General features: G+C 47.2%; 1 protein-coding gene and 1 non-coding gene across 2 annotated transcripts; one reads left to right on the top strand and one right to left on the bottom strand.

The window, feature by feature from the left end:
- Window positions 6,453-6,525, top strand: TRNAE-CUC. The gene has a single exon. It is a non-coding gene; the product is annotated as a tRNA-Glu (tRNA).
- On the bottom strand, window positions 8,111-10,192 carry LOC8085436. Its single transcript, XM_002456549.2, has one exon. It carries the CDS (start codon window positions 10,190-10,192, stop codon window positions 8,111-8,113), a length of 2,082 nt encoding a protein of 693 aa, XP_002456594.2.

Genomic DNA, 15,083 nt, shown 5'->3' with positions numbered 1-15,083 from the left:
CCAAACATGCTACTAGGAAAAAAAATCCTACTCCTATATGTATACTGTCTCCATCAGAGAAAATACATGCAAATCACATTCTTTTTGGCTGCAGTCTTTTATATCTCAAAACATTTTTTTTTACTGTAGACAAGCATTGCCATAGTAGTGTGTATGCCTGCATGCATGTTGAAGTTTGCTTGTTCCCAAGAAACACACACGGGGCCAAGCAACAAAACCCCTTTTGCTGATTGAAATGACTGGACTGGGGATGGTAAGGGTAATAATAAAGCTTGATGTGATTCCACGGCAAGAAAACCGATGGATTGAGAGAACAGAAACACTTGAGATGAGCTGCCGGGCTGCCGGCCATCTCCTATATTCTCATGCCGGAGCAGCAACGAGACGGATGGCCTCAGGATTTGGTGAGGTGGAGATGTCAGAGGCCCGAGCGAGCCACGTGATTTCTGATTGGGTTCAGACAGAATTCGTGTCGCAGGTAATTCATGCTTGTACCTTGCTTGTGAGTGCGTGAATGTTGTCTGCATGCAGCCAAGTATATCTATATATCATCAGGCTTTTTTTTACACATCGATCTGAAATTCGAGTATATCTATATATATCATAAGGCTTTTTTTTACATATCGATCTGAAATTCGTAGGCGTGTACTGCGTGTCGTCAGGTAGCCTCGCTTCTTTTCAGTTTGCAATGCAAAAGGCCAAAAGCATCAGATGTGCAAGCCATGAGTTGCCCGGTGGAGCTTTTCGGAAAGGCGCCAATGATCTGAAATCCTGTCTGCAATACTTTATTTTAGGCATCTTGACGGTCTATCATTAGGTCTCTGAACAACTGCTCAGGAGGACAACTTTACCATTACCCTCAACTTGTCAATGTCATCAAATACTATAGGACCCTGCATGCAGAAAACACATTTTGATTTTTTTTTCTACCCCATGATTTATATGCAGTGGTATAGTACTTCGTGCTTGCTTGGTCATTACGCACGAAACGACATGGAGGTTAGCTCACCAAATTTCTTGACCACGTACTCTTCTCTAATCGTGACACACAGCTAATAGCTTCTTTCGGTCGTTGGCAGCTGGAAACTGCATGCAATTGCAAATTTGCAAGGGCAATCGACAGCGCTGCAGAGCCCGTCTACCGGTAGGAGCTGAAGCTGGCGCCGAGCGACCGAAGAGAAGCCGTGGCCGTTCATTCGACCGCCACGCGACGCCACACCCTGGCCGTCGCCCATGCCGCTTTCGCAGCTACGACGATTGCTGGAGATGAGACACCTGAAACCGGCCAAAAGGAGGGAGGGAGCGATCGAGTGAGACGGCGGCGAGAGTGGCCGGCGACTAATCGGCTTTCGCTTTGGCCGCGCGCGAGCCAGTGGAGGTGGAGCTCGCTGTCGGTGGGTCTCTCTCAGTGTCACGCACGGTGGTTAGCCGCACGTGCTCCTCGGCCATCGGGGGGCCTCCGGCGTCCGGCCATGGCCCTGCGTGGCTGCGTTTGCTTATCATAGTTTGGGTGGCCAGCTCGACTGACAGTGAGCTTACCATAGTTTGGGTTTCCTTTTGCAATCAGAATTCAGAAGGAAAAGGAAGTTTATTATGATGCTCCTTTATATTAGACCTAATGATTAAGTAAAAGCTGAGTCGTTCATTTGAAAAATCGCGCCACTAATTTCAGAAAGCAGTGTGTGTGCATGGCAAGAGCCTCCGATCGATTTCGTTAGTCCAAGCAATGTTCACACACCCGACAAAAATTAGACGGACACATCGTTTCTAGACCAAATTAAAGCTGCTGCCTCCCTATGATTAGGTGCTCCATCATTGCCAGAGTTTTTCTTTATTAGGTGGTGCCTCCGATGATCTTTGGCAACGGTTCACCGGATTCTTCAGCTAGCTACGCGCGCGGAGAGCGAGGACGGCCTGGCCTTGTTAAATCCGTAGCCGTGTGCGATCGACGTTGTGCTTGGCACTAAAGAAAGAGAAATGGTGTCTGGAATGGAATGTTCCAAGCCGCTGTTGTTTATACGCCAAGTCAAGGTCGCCCACCCCCACCAGCTGCCTCTCTCTGTAGTCTGTTGACGAGCCGAGCAGTTGACGATCTCGCACGAGAAGAGCGCCGAGAGCTGGGTGGCGAGATCGGCGTGGTCGTCGCGCGCGAGAGGATGCACGAGCGCCTTGCACTTGCAGAGGTCGCGGTCGTAGCGCTGCACCGCGCGCATGTCTCGCACGCCGGCACGCCGCCCGATCAATCAGGCCGCGGCCGCGGTGGGTCGTCGCAAATTTGGTGCCGAAGAACTGGGCCGCACGTTGGGTTTGGTGGGGGGAGAGGGAGACCACGCCACACACACATACATACTACCAGGGTGAGTGCCGGCGTCCGGATGAATGCTCGCGTTTCCGACGCGATTTTTCTTTACATGCCGCGTAATGCTGGGTACGGACCTCGGCGAAACCATAGGAAAATGCAGGTGCGTTCGTTACGTTCCTTGGCTCCTCTTGTTGTTGTTTAATTTCCTGTATGCTTCGTTCCATCGGCGACTATGTGGCAACACTGGCGAGCGGACCGAACGATTATTTTACTTGGGATACACGAATTAGTGAGATAGGAGTACTAATTTGGATTACTAGTACATGCATCAGTATTAAATACGTACTTTGGATGCGCTCGATCAGCGCATGGCTGTGATCACTTTTCTGACGGTTGTTTACCTGTTTCCCTCTCTCCCTGCCTAGCTAAAAGGCTAAAGAAGGCATTCATTCATTCTGCACATCCATCGGTATCTACTACGGTACGATCGTTAGGAGAAACCGAGCTGATCCACCGGTTTATGACATGATATGACACCCGTTTCAATCATCAGCTAGCGCTCAACCGATCCATCGAGCTTCCTGCTGCTCTCGGCCAAAGGGAAACGGTCGATCGAGTCTCGCTTCTCACTGGTAGCTCGATCGTCGTTTTCAGCGATCAAACGAGAGCACTGAGGGAGTCTTTGTGACGTCCTGGGTGTTCCAATATGACTTTAAGAGAGGCTTGGCAAATCCCATCCCCTGATCCAGATGGTATCATCGTGCGCATCAGTATCAACCAGCTATATATGAGCGTCCTGTCCAGAGATGGAAAAGGAGAGGTTCAAGCTTATTATGTGGGGGGCACAGCACAGGCACTGGAGCAGTGCATGCATGAGGCAGCTCTGCGTAATTTTGACAGCCATCATGAAGAGATGGCTATCCTATCTTGATCATATACAGGTAACAGGACATGATATGGTGCGTCTAGATGCCGTTGCTACCCTGGTGACCATGCATGCTGGTGGTACGATACGGTTCATGAATGAAGTGGACACTTCAATTCCTTGCTTGCACATCAGCAAGCTGGGGGGCTACAGAAACCATTTGAAGGAGTACACAATTATATGGGCCGGGCATTATAACACAAACAACATTTGTACAGTGATTTATTAGGTGGCGTGCATATGCATTTTGGTCTGGTCGTCAAACCAGGACAGACTCGTCTGGCGTGTATGCACGGTCAGTAGCATTTTGGTCTGGTCAAGGTTACAGTTCAGTCCTTGCTGCTAAACCGTGTGTCCATTTTATTTTCCAAGATATGGTTGCACGAAAGCTGTATCCAATAAGGAAATTTTGGCTCGCTGAAATTTGGCTGCTACTGCTGAGGCTGATTTGTTGTAAGAGAAATTGTTTCTTCACTAAAAGTGCTACTGAAGTAGTGCTGAAAAACAATTTGATAATAGTTTCAAGCTTCGGTTATGCTATTGCTACCTGAGGTATAAGGAAGGAAGCACAATGTTTAAAGGAAAATTGGTGGTTGCCATATTAATCTTATGGTGCACTTCTATCAGTTGGACATCACTACTGGTTTATAATAACATAGTTCAATAAATTGTTTAGATGCAGTTGAGAGTTTATAGTAAATTATATTTATGTTGGTTAGGTGGGTAATCTGTGAACGTTCCTTGGTAGTCACAAGAGTCTTAATAAGTAGTAGTAACACCTCAGAGCAAGTATTATAGCAGGCTGTAAGCCAGCTAAATGCTGATGTGGAGGAGAGAGAAGAAGAAAGAGAGTAAAAGCGGGCTACAAGCTTACAGCCGGCTCAGACACAAAACCAAAAAAATCTGTGACACAGACAAGTGGGCCATGTATTAATAGTGATGAGCTAACCATTATATGGGTGGGCTGCAAGAAGGCTGTAAAGAAATCTTACAGCCAGCTCTCAAGAAGTAATATTGAGAATGTTGGGTTTATTCCGGCGTGTCTCGCAAAAAATTAATATTGAGCCTCCATTAGCCTCGAGTAGTAATATAGAGACTACTGAATTAAAGACAAAAAACGGACGAATTGAAAGCGAGCACTATTTGGCAATGGATACCGAATGCTGACTCTTTTTCCGATCAACTTTGTTTGGGATAGTTTTTTTGTTACTCGAGGCTAATGGAGGCTCAATTATTATATACCGTCGAAAGACATTCGCAAAAATTAATATCGAGCCTCCATTAGCATGAGTGGCGGACCCAGGGGCAGGGCTGCCCGTGCTGCAGCCCGGGTTTATGACTACAAGAGAAAATGATTTAGTTCTTTATTACATGGTTCAGCACGGGGCATAGTAGATTTCTAGGTCCGCCCCCTGATTGCATCTGATTCTAATCTTTGTTGTCTCTAGTCTCGATTATCAGATAGCGCACCAGATTCTAGCAGTTTATGGATGTCATAATCACTTTATTCTTTCCGAAGTGAACTAAAGATGTGCGGTACTTGTCAAGTACTCCTCTAGGCATTTTACTTGTAGCAAAATTACTAGGGTGATGATAGGGTCAGCCTCACTGCTTCCACACATCTACTACCTGTTCCGTTCAAGAAAACAACTAGCGAACTCATCTTCACCTTTCAGTCTTTCACTCACTCTTCAGTGTTCAGTCCACAGTAAATTAACCTGAAAGCCGCAGCATGATTCCTTACCACTTCAGGTAAAGAAGTGGCATTAATAATCAGCTAGTACTAGTAGAAAGAATAATGTTGCGCTGTCTTTGTTCCGCCACTGCTGAGAGCGCTCCTTAGCGTAAACCTGCTCCCTCCTTAGCATCTCTCGCTCACGCAGGTGACAGGTGTGGCTCTGGCTGCGCGATCATCAGACAGGTGGATTACAGCGACACCGACGCAGGCATGGAAAGCATTGGGATGGGATCGACCACACCCACCAGGGCCACACATGTGGGATTCGCCATCGCCGTCGCCCTCCATCTCGCGACCTGTCCATTCGTACTCCTACACAATACTGCCGTTGTCCCTTTCGGCTCTTGCATCAGCAATTCAGAATGGCTCTATTCATTTTCATATCCATCCATGGAATTGGAACCGATGTTTGGTCAGAGATCCAATTGTGCGGAACACCCCTATTGCACTATCTGGTCGCTGGACAGTTGATACACAGTGTTCTAGTAGTACTACCACTGTACCAAACTCATCAGAGTCTATGAGGTCTTGGCCAATACAGTCTGCGTCCGTGCATCTCTTTCAGGACCATTGTTACTTACTAGTCCAGGAATCTTAGGAACAGACGATTTCCTGAGCAGGCGAGAAGAAGACACCCTGAATTGTTCCTTTGTAAATAAAAACCTGTTCCAATCTTTTTCACGAATATTTTGTTGTGTTCCTTTTTCTGAAAAGATAATGTTTTGTTCGTCTGGTGCAACAGAGATCAGAAACACACTGTCCTTCTAGTTGCATTCCGTAGCAGCTTTTTGCTAGCAAGTGGAACCGGTTGTTTTCACCCTGTCTTTTTTTTCAGCAGGATTTGCTGTGCTCGCCCGTGGCGTGCAAATTTCCACGTAAGCAAAGTTAGAAAGCCTAGTATATATTTGGTGGTATGAGCTGCGTGTGATCGTGCGTCGAGTGTCGAACCCTATCACTTTTGAATGGTGATGCCTTTCGATGCGTCCTCTTGGCATCAAAACAATGATGCTGTACCCGTTTGATGAGACCCTGCCCCTACCAAGAGAGTGTCAGCGTAGTCAATGTTATGATCCGTTTGTTAGAAAAAAAGAAGCCTCGATTAAGACTTCGATTCAATCCCATTGCCATTTCTTTATTTTCAGGAAAAAGCTTTATCTCGTTGTTGCAGTGCAGCGAGGCATTGTTGACAAGGCATGACAGAGGCTTCCATTGAGCTAAATAGACACGCCACAATGATTAAACTTTGGTAGTTAAGTAGTTCTACCGTTATTTATCTCTAGTGGAGAAACTTTCTTAATTTTGTCTAATGGTGTGAGTAATTGAACTACTATCTTTCTGCTCCTCCTCTTTTTTGTTACTGTATGTTGCAAGCAGGTGAACGAATTCATCCTGTTCGCCCAAGAAAAACGTCTGGCCAAGATATGGTTGGATTTGTTTGGAGGACAGGTTTCTTAATCAAATAAATTTTAACAAAGCACATACCAACTTCCGTTGTAGTCTAGCTGGTTAGGATACTCGGCTCTCACTCGAGAGACCCGGGTTCGAGTCCCGGCAACGGAAACCTTTTTTTGTCTTCCATACCTGTGTAGCAACTAGCAAGCTGCGGTGCTGTGCGGGTGGGCATGGCAAGCTGTAGTGAGTGGGCCACGGAAGCTCGCGTGTAGCGCGCGGTGGCGATACCACTGTGACCTCGCATCTTAGGCCTTGTTTAGTTCGCAAAATTTTTCGTTTTTGGGTACTGTAGCATTTCGTTTTTATTTGACAAACATTATCCAATTACGGAGTAACTAGGCTCAAAAGATTCATCTCACAAATTACAGGTAAACTGTACAGTTAGTTTTTATTTTCGTCTATATTTAATGCTTCATGCATACGATCAAAGATTCGATGTGACGGGGAATCTTGAAAATTTTTGCGAACTGAACAAGGCCTTACTCTATCAACTAGTCTCATTTTGGTCTAAGGCCTTGTTTAGTTCCAAAAAATTTTGCAAAATAGGAATAGTACAATTTTCGTTTGTATTTGACAAATATTATTCAAACATGTACTAACTAGACTCAAAAGATTCGTCTCGTCAATTCCGACCAAACTATGTAATTAGTTTTTATTTTCATCTATATTTAATACTTCATACATGCGTCTAAAGATTTGATGCGACGGAGAATCTGGAAAATTTTGCAAAATTTTCTGGGAAAAAATCCGTTCAAAACTGGGAAGACCGAGTGACCGACACAGGCCTTTACCAGATGTCTGGTACTGGGAAGACCGAGTAATCGACAAAGGCTAGTGGAGGGCTCCCGTGCAAGCCCAGTATCGAGACTACTTTGGCGGCCCGATGGCCGGACCACTAGAGAAGGTTAAGATTTCTTCATTCAATTGGGCCCAAATACGATTCAACTGCTGCTTCGATAACAACCCAAACTGCGGGACAATTGCTTTTGTGGAGGGCGAGAATTACCTGCACCACTTGACGATTATCTAAAATGTACGGAACTTTTTTTTACTGGTTTTGTTTCCTTCTGTTGAAGCGTCTCCTTGCGTGAAAGCAGAAGTTTAGCCAAGCAGGACAAATGCAGAGAGGGGAGAGTTGAGAAATGTGCTCGAAGCCAATGCAGGTTACTGCGATGACACTGCGAATCGATAAGGCAACCAGGCTGGCAGGCAGCTTTGCTAGCTGCGGATTTATATTCCGAATTGCTTGTACACACGCATACAGGTGAATTTGCAGCCGGTTCAGTGGAGTTACCTCCTGAATCCTAAGTTCCTAACCAAACACCCCTGCCAGGCTCCCAGAAAACTATCGCAAATGTCAGCACATGTGCCAATACCAAATCAAACGCTTTAACGCCTGAAAGCGCACGTCAAATGCTCGCTACAAAACCCACTCGTTCGGCAGAGCAATTCAAGCATCCATCGATTCGATTCATTAAAACTTCCGCAGAGCAATTCAAGCATTCATCGATTCATTCATACTAACAGCCGAGACAATGTTATTAGTCCTATCCTGTCCTGCCAGAAGGCAACTAAACTTCAGAGACCATGACAATTGCCATTGCCGGATAGGAGAAGCTAGACAAGAAAATTTACTTTACTACTGTATAACTAGGCAACAGCAATCAGCAGCATAATTTGGACGGGGTGGAGATCAGTCGAACACCTCGAGCGCGTCGTACTCCGAGCCGGATATGGCGTCGGCCATGACGGCAGCCGGAGTGAGGTTGCCATCGGCCTCCAGGAAGAGACGCACCAGGTTCTTGGAGTAGCCGCTCACCAGCGCCGCGCCCTTCTGTGCCGCCACGACCGGCATGGAAGCTTTCGACGTCCCCACGTTCCAGAACACCACCTCCGGCGCCGTGAATCCAGCGTCCGTGAACCGACTGCTGATGCCCTGGTACTCCGTCTCCCACGCCGCCGCGGAGCCAGCCCAACCGTCGAAGTCCATGTCGCTCAGCACGAACACCCTCTTCACCATCATGTCGCTGCGCAGCCCGCCCGCCACCGCCGCGCCCAGGATCTTGCTGAACACGCCCTGCAGGTTGGCGCCCTTCTTCCGCGTACCGAGGGTCGCCACCACCGGCTGCAGCTTCTCCTTGAGGTTGGCGCCGTGGAGTTTGTGCAGCTGGTGCGTCTCGTCGAAGGTGATCACTCTCCCCTTCCACGGCTCCTGGCTCAGCTCCGAGATCAGGAGCCCCAGCGCGATGGCTGCCGACACCGCAGGGTCCGTGGCGGCAGTACCGGTCATGAGCCCGCACACCGCAATGCAGTTGTCCAGACGGCCCTCGGTGGCCAGGGCGTACACCATGCTGCGCCACTGAAGCTCCTTGGCCTCGTCGTGCTCCCCCTTGAGGGCCGCGGCGATCAGCTCATGAGGCAGCACCGCGCCTGCAGCCATCCTCGCGTGGCCCGTGCGCACCTCGTCGAAGAAGCCTGCCACGCGGGGCTTGTCGCGCTTCTGGAACGCCTCCTTGTACCTTTGCATCGCCACGGACGCGACGCGCTCGTACGGAAGATCATCCAACTTGCCCGCGCTCATGTACACCTCCGGGAGCTCGAGCGCCTTGCGCAGGGGCACCAGCACCTCGCGGCGGAGACGGTCGCGGACGCGGTAGCTGTAGTGCTTGTCGGAGATGTTCAGGTAATCCTGTCTCGACTCGCGCGGGAAGATGCGGCGGGCGATGGCCTCGCAGAGCAGGGTCGCGCGGTCGTAGGACGAGCGGAGCGACGGGCACCACTTGGCCGCGAGCCCGATCTTCGTGGTGTCCCCGACTCGCAGGTGTTCGACGTCGGACTTGAGCAGCTCGGCGAATGTGTCGGCGACGCGGTCGTAGAGGTGGCGGAAGGCCTCGTCGGAGGCGTAGCGCGCGAGCGCCGCCTGCGCGAGTTGCGCCTCTTTGTTGAGCTTCTCCTTGGCAGCCTGCGCCTCGCTGACGCCGCGGCGGCGCTTCACTGGATGGCGACGGTCGTCACCCTTGCGCTGGTCCTGATCCTCGTCGCGGGGGCCGTGGAGGACGAGGTAGAGGATCTCGGGGAGGTCCTTGAGGCATCCGAACTTGGCGAAGTTGGCGAGGTTCGCGGCGAGGGTGAGCGGGTGCCGCTCGTGCATCCAGAGCGCGGCAGCGTAGAAGCCGTCTCTGTCGGACTTGCCGAGGCCGCGGACGCCCCGGAGATGGCAGACGAGCTTGAGGGCCGTGCGCGCGTCGTGGGACCAGGCCGCGTCAAGGAGCACGGCGAGGTCGGCGTCGGAGGTGACGCCTGGGACGACCTGGAAGAAGAAGTCGACGCAGGGGTCCCCAGAGGAGGCGTACGCTAGCGGCCGCCCGGACTGCGGTACCACCTCCTCCTTCATCGTCCGTCCTGGCGCAGGCGAGTCTTCGTCCATGGGTGAGGGTGAGATCTCATCGGACGAGTGGTCAGGGGATGAGCTGCGGATCGGCTTCGGCGGTAGATTGGCACCAGCGACGAAAGCGATCGGAGGGCCGACAAGGGCGGCGGCTGGGGCCATGGCGCGCGGCGGCGGGGTTTCGATAGACGCGAGATCGAGGGGAGGGAGGCGAGGGTTGCAACTTTGGAAGCCTGGAACTGGAAGACGTAGAAGATGAGATCGGGACGGTATGCGGATTGGAACGCGAGATTTATGGGAGTGGGGAGGCGGCGCCGCGGCGGCTTCAGGTTGTAGCGGGCAAGAAAGGCCTGCGCAGTTGCGCACTGCGGGGCGGAAACGCTGCATGATGCAACCGACTTCATACCTGGGATTCTCTGTGAAGATGTCGATTGTGGCGCTCGTGTTTCCATGTACTCTGTGGCTCCAATCAAAATTTCAATTTCTTCCATAAGTTGAGGCACCAAGCCAGGACTCAGCGTGGATGAGCGGGGTAAGGTCTCGTTTAGATTGGAGATGAAAATTTTTTGGTACGAGGAACTCAACATACTTCCCTAGATAGTAAAATACACCTTTCCTGAATAAATCAATTTCTACCATGTTTTTTTTAATAAGGCCTTGTTTAGATCTTTTTTTATTCTACTATTGTAGCATTTTCGTTTATATTTGACAATTATTGTCTAATCATGGACTAAGTAGGCGCAAAAAATTCATCTTGTAATTTACAGATAAATTGTGTAATTAGTTATTTTTATCTATATTTAATGATTTATGTATGTGCTGGAATTTTGAAAAGTTTTTAAATTTAAAGGCCTAAGTCTCTTCTACTGCAAGTCCAGCCGAAGATGCAGCCACCTGAACAGGCCCATCAATAGCTATGTGAATTAGAAGCCCAAACAATAAATAGAAGGCCCAGAAGACGAAGAACATTTTCAGCCCATATGAACCAAGACCGAACCTTATCTTCTTTCTCGCTGTCGTGAGCCTGTACAGGCCAACCCGCCACGATGCTGGGACCTGGAAGCCTGAACGGCCAGTTTGCTGCCGCAGTGCCGCGGGCGAGCACAATTCCACTACAGCGGTCGTTCATTTAAAATGAACTCAGCGAACGATTTAACTCCGACAAAGTATAGGAGCGATCCGCTGATTTCATGCTGACGTCACTTTTAAAAAGCGAAATATTTATTTAAATTTGCTATAGCTTTTAAATGGTTTATTCTATTTGCACCGGTGTTTTCTGCGCGACGAGACAAACAAAACTAAATCCCACTTATATATATTTTGAAAAACTTTGTTTTAGTATAATTTATCTGTACTAAGTATTTATAACATATAAGTTATAACTATAACTTAGTTGCACAAGTTATACGAAAAAGTTATGTACATAAATTGTGTTTTATAACTTTTGTGTTTCTAAATTGTAGTATAAGTTATAAGTTAACTCTTTCCCTTGTGCGTTAATAACTTTATATGTTTGCACTGGCACAAGCTATAAGTTTAATTTATTCTTTTGTGTTTAATAACTTGTGTACATAGGTAGTTCTATATAACTTGTCTACATAAGTTACTATGATAAGTTATTTCATATAACTTTTGTACTCAACTAATGTGTTATAAGTTAGTACACATAAATTGCTACTAAAATACTTTTTTTAAAATAAATGCAATTAGGGTCTATTTTTATTCGTCTCGTCGCATAGAACACAACGGTATTGTTCCTTTATGTTTAATAACTCTTTGTAAATAAGTTGTGTTTTGATAACTCTTGAGTTTAAGTTTTTCACATAACTTATATGTTATAAGTTATATATTATAAGTTAGTACGCATAAATTATTACTAGAAAAAAATCTTCGAAATATATACAAGTGGGATCTAGTTTTATTCATCTTATCACGTAGGACACACCGGTGCAGACGGAATTAAAAATAAATGTACCATTCAAAAGTTATAGCAATTTAAAATAAATATTTTTTTTCTCTGTATGCGTCAGCGCCGATATCAGCCTACGAGGGATGATGGTGTGTGGAGCGGAGAACCCAAAAGATAATGAAGCACACCCACGCCGTTCAAAATAGGTAAAGGTGGAATTAGTTTTTTTTTCTAAAAACGGAAATAAAAATATGTCGGAAATTTGATCGCCAGGATCCATTTCAATGAACGTTCGCTATTTAGTCTCGTCGGCGCGCGAGGCCTCATGGATCCCCTCCCTCTTCTCTGTGTTTCGAGTCTTGTCATGAAAACACTAGTCACTCATGTTTTTTTAATCATGGAAGAAAACATCTGGCTTCACTCCCACAAGTATAAAATCAACCAAAATTATTACGGGACACAAATGCTTAAAATGAAACATCTCATACACCAAGTAATTTATTCCATAGTTCAACTTTCATACAAATTTAAGCGTGTAGTATCACTATGACATCATGGTACAGTCCAAATTTAAAATACATATAACACACAAAATCTGGTTTCCCAAGATGCAACACTGTGGTCTATTTTATATCATTCTATTAGAGCACTCACAATGCAGACTCTATGATAGAGTCTAAAGTTATTTATTACCTCGAACAATGTAGACTTAGAGTCTAAATAAGACTTGGAGTCTTATTTTTTTCTACCTCTTTCTTTAATAAATATGTTGTCACATCAGCAAAATACCATAAATAATATGTAATTAATTGTTTTGAACTCTGTGATAGAGTCTTGCATTGTGAGTGCCCTTATATACACGGAGAGTCCGGAAACAAGGTGCATCTGCACCTCAGGTCATTAAGGCAATACAAAGTAACTTGGGCTTCCACGACCTCCATATATAATTGTAACTTTTCTTTAGGTCTGGTTTAGTTCACGAAATTTTTTGAGTTTCGCTATTGTAACATTTTTGTTTGTATTTGGTAAATTATTGTCCAATCATGAACTAACTAAACTTAAAAAATATGTCTCATACATTGTAGACAAACTGCATAACAATTTATTTTTTTATCTATATTTAATGTTTCATGCATGCATTAAAAGATTCGATGTGATAAAAAATTTTGAAAATTTTTTAGAACTAAACAAGGCCTTGGTACATGAGCAATGTCCTGCAGTATGAATGCACCCTTTAGCCCCAAAATCATATCCATTTCCACTGCATGACGGCTACATATTTTGGCAGAAATATATTAACAGAACATATGATTTGTCTCTGCATTACCAACACCTGCCAACAGTGCAAATGTCACAAAAATACACAAGATCAGTTCGCACACAACCAGGTGGTGGAGATGAGCGGGAGACAGTTTAAGGGAGCTGGTGGCCATGGTGGCGGTGGGGAAGGAGAGAAGAGGAGGAGAAGAAGGTGGTGTTGTGGGTGAGGTAAGATTGGCAAAACCCTAGCTCACCACAGCGGGGTGGTGGTCGTGGCTAGGGCAAGGATGCCAGAGTCAGAAATGGAGATATTGAGTTTTTTTAACTAAAAACTACCGTGCGGAAGATGCGTGTTCTGGAATTTTAAATCCTGCTCGCACCCGGTGTCCATAAGTAAACCTATTATAAAAATAGAAATCTACAAAAGAGCAGCATTATTTTCGCCTGCTCCCGCTGTAGCTTCCGGACAAGCAATCATCTCGGGATAGGCCCGACCGCCCGACGGCCTCAGGAGTCAGGAGGCATGGAGCCAGCAGCCATGGACAGTCCTTCGTGGAAGCATTCATCAGCACATGGTACAGCTTGAGTACGCATGGTATAAACATACGGTCTAGTACAACTAGAATCGGATAGACCAACGAAGCACAGATACTACAATACAACCACATGTGGCTCTCTCTGTTAAAGCGAAAGGTCTTCGCCGACGTTAAAAGGAAACGTTTTCTTGTTTTTTTTTCCTTAAACTAAAGAAAACGTTTCCTGAATTGCTTCGAGTGCGCCACAAAAAGGGAATGAAATCATACTGAATCGCATGTATTGTCTGCCAAAAGCCTCGAACAATGCTACCTATCACGGTTACAACTCCCAGTGAAGGCCGGGTGAGAGTGAGGCCGCTGCCGAGGCGCTCATTTTCTTGTCAGGACGGGCGCTGGTTCTGCTTCACAGGTACACCCTGTCCCCTGCTTGTTTGTCGAATTCCATCTAGCAGACATCTCTTCCGTATCCAGCCGTTAACGCCTTTTTCGCACCGGTTTGCAATGCACACAGGCTCGCTGCTGAACGTTTAATCCGAAGGCCATGCCGTATAGCATGCGTGGCTTCGGTTAAATTAATGAGCGTGACAGGACGGGTGGTTGCCAGTGTGTCCGGACTTCCCAAATCCGCCTGCCAAGTGATGAGACGGGATGGGTGCACGGTTCGTGCCACTCTGTAGCTCACGGCAGAGTGCGGATGCAGCAACCGATGGGAATTGCGAGTGCGAGGACGTTAAACTCTCCGAGACGCTGATACGTTGGATCTCACCTCTGTGGTAGACTGCGAGCTGGGCCTCACCAAACACGAGAAGATGACAGTGCTAGAGTATTTTGTATATCATCACGTTTTGGATCACGTCGACGTCGACGTCGACTCGCGGCCCTTTCTCCCTCCGTTCTCTTCCATTTCCAACAGCTGCAGTGCATCCGTATGACGCTGAGCCTGATGTGAGGCAAGCAACCAGCGACTCGCATATGGTGCGGAAGATAAAAGCCGTCGACAGTTACAGTAAAAAGCAGGCGCGGAAAGTGGCCGTAAAAGGCTACGTACGGCACTCGACCGCTAGGCTGTGCCGCTGCTGCTGCAGATGTTTCACCTGGCCACCTGGGACCTGTTCGTGGCCGAAGCTTCTCTCTCGCCGTCACGGATCGCGATCGCGTGCAGTAGGCACGTATCCATCATCTCGGTTTGGACCGACACCCAACCGGTATTTGCGACAAACCAAAACACACCGACTGAATTCCATTGTACTAAGGGGCGAAGCTACCGTAAAATTTATGGTGGTGCACAACGTTAACAACAGTATAGAAACATGTCTACTTTCAATTAATTTATATGGTCAAAATAAGCTATTTAGTACTAAATATGTTTTCTTGCCCGGTGCCCGTGCACCACCCAAACTCAACGTGGCTTCGCCCTGATTGTACTGTGACCTTCTTGTCTGCTAGTACTACAGTATAGTATAGCTTCAATTCGATCGACCACGTAACGCATCACTTGTGCTTGTGCACGATACTTTCAGACCACAGAAACGGGCACAGCTACCCCTGACGCGGAGGATCGGGATCTCAGCGT

This window comes from Sorghum bicolor, chromosome 3, assembly GCF_000003195.3.
Source record: "Sorghum bicolor cultivar BTx623 chromosome 3, Sorghum_bicolor_NCBIv3, whole genome shotgun sequence".
Taxonomy (NCBI): Eukaryota; Viridiplantae; Streptophyta; class Magnoliopsida; order Poales; family Poaceae; genus Sorghum; species Sorghum bicolor.
This window is presented reverse-complemented; position numbering and strand designations above follow the sequence as displayed.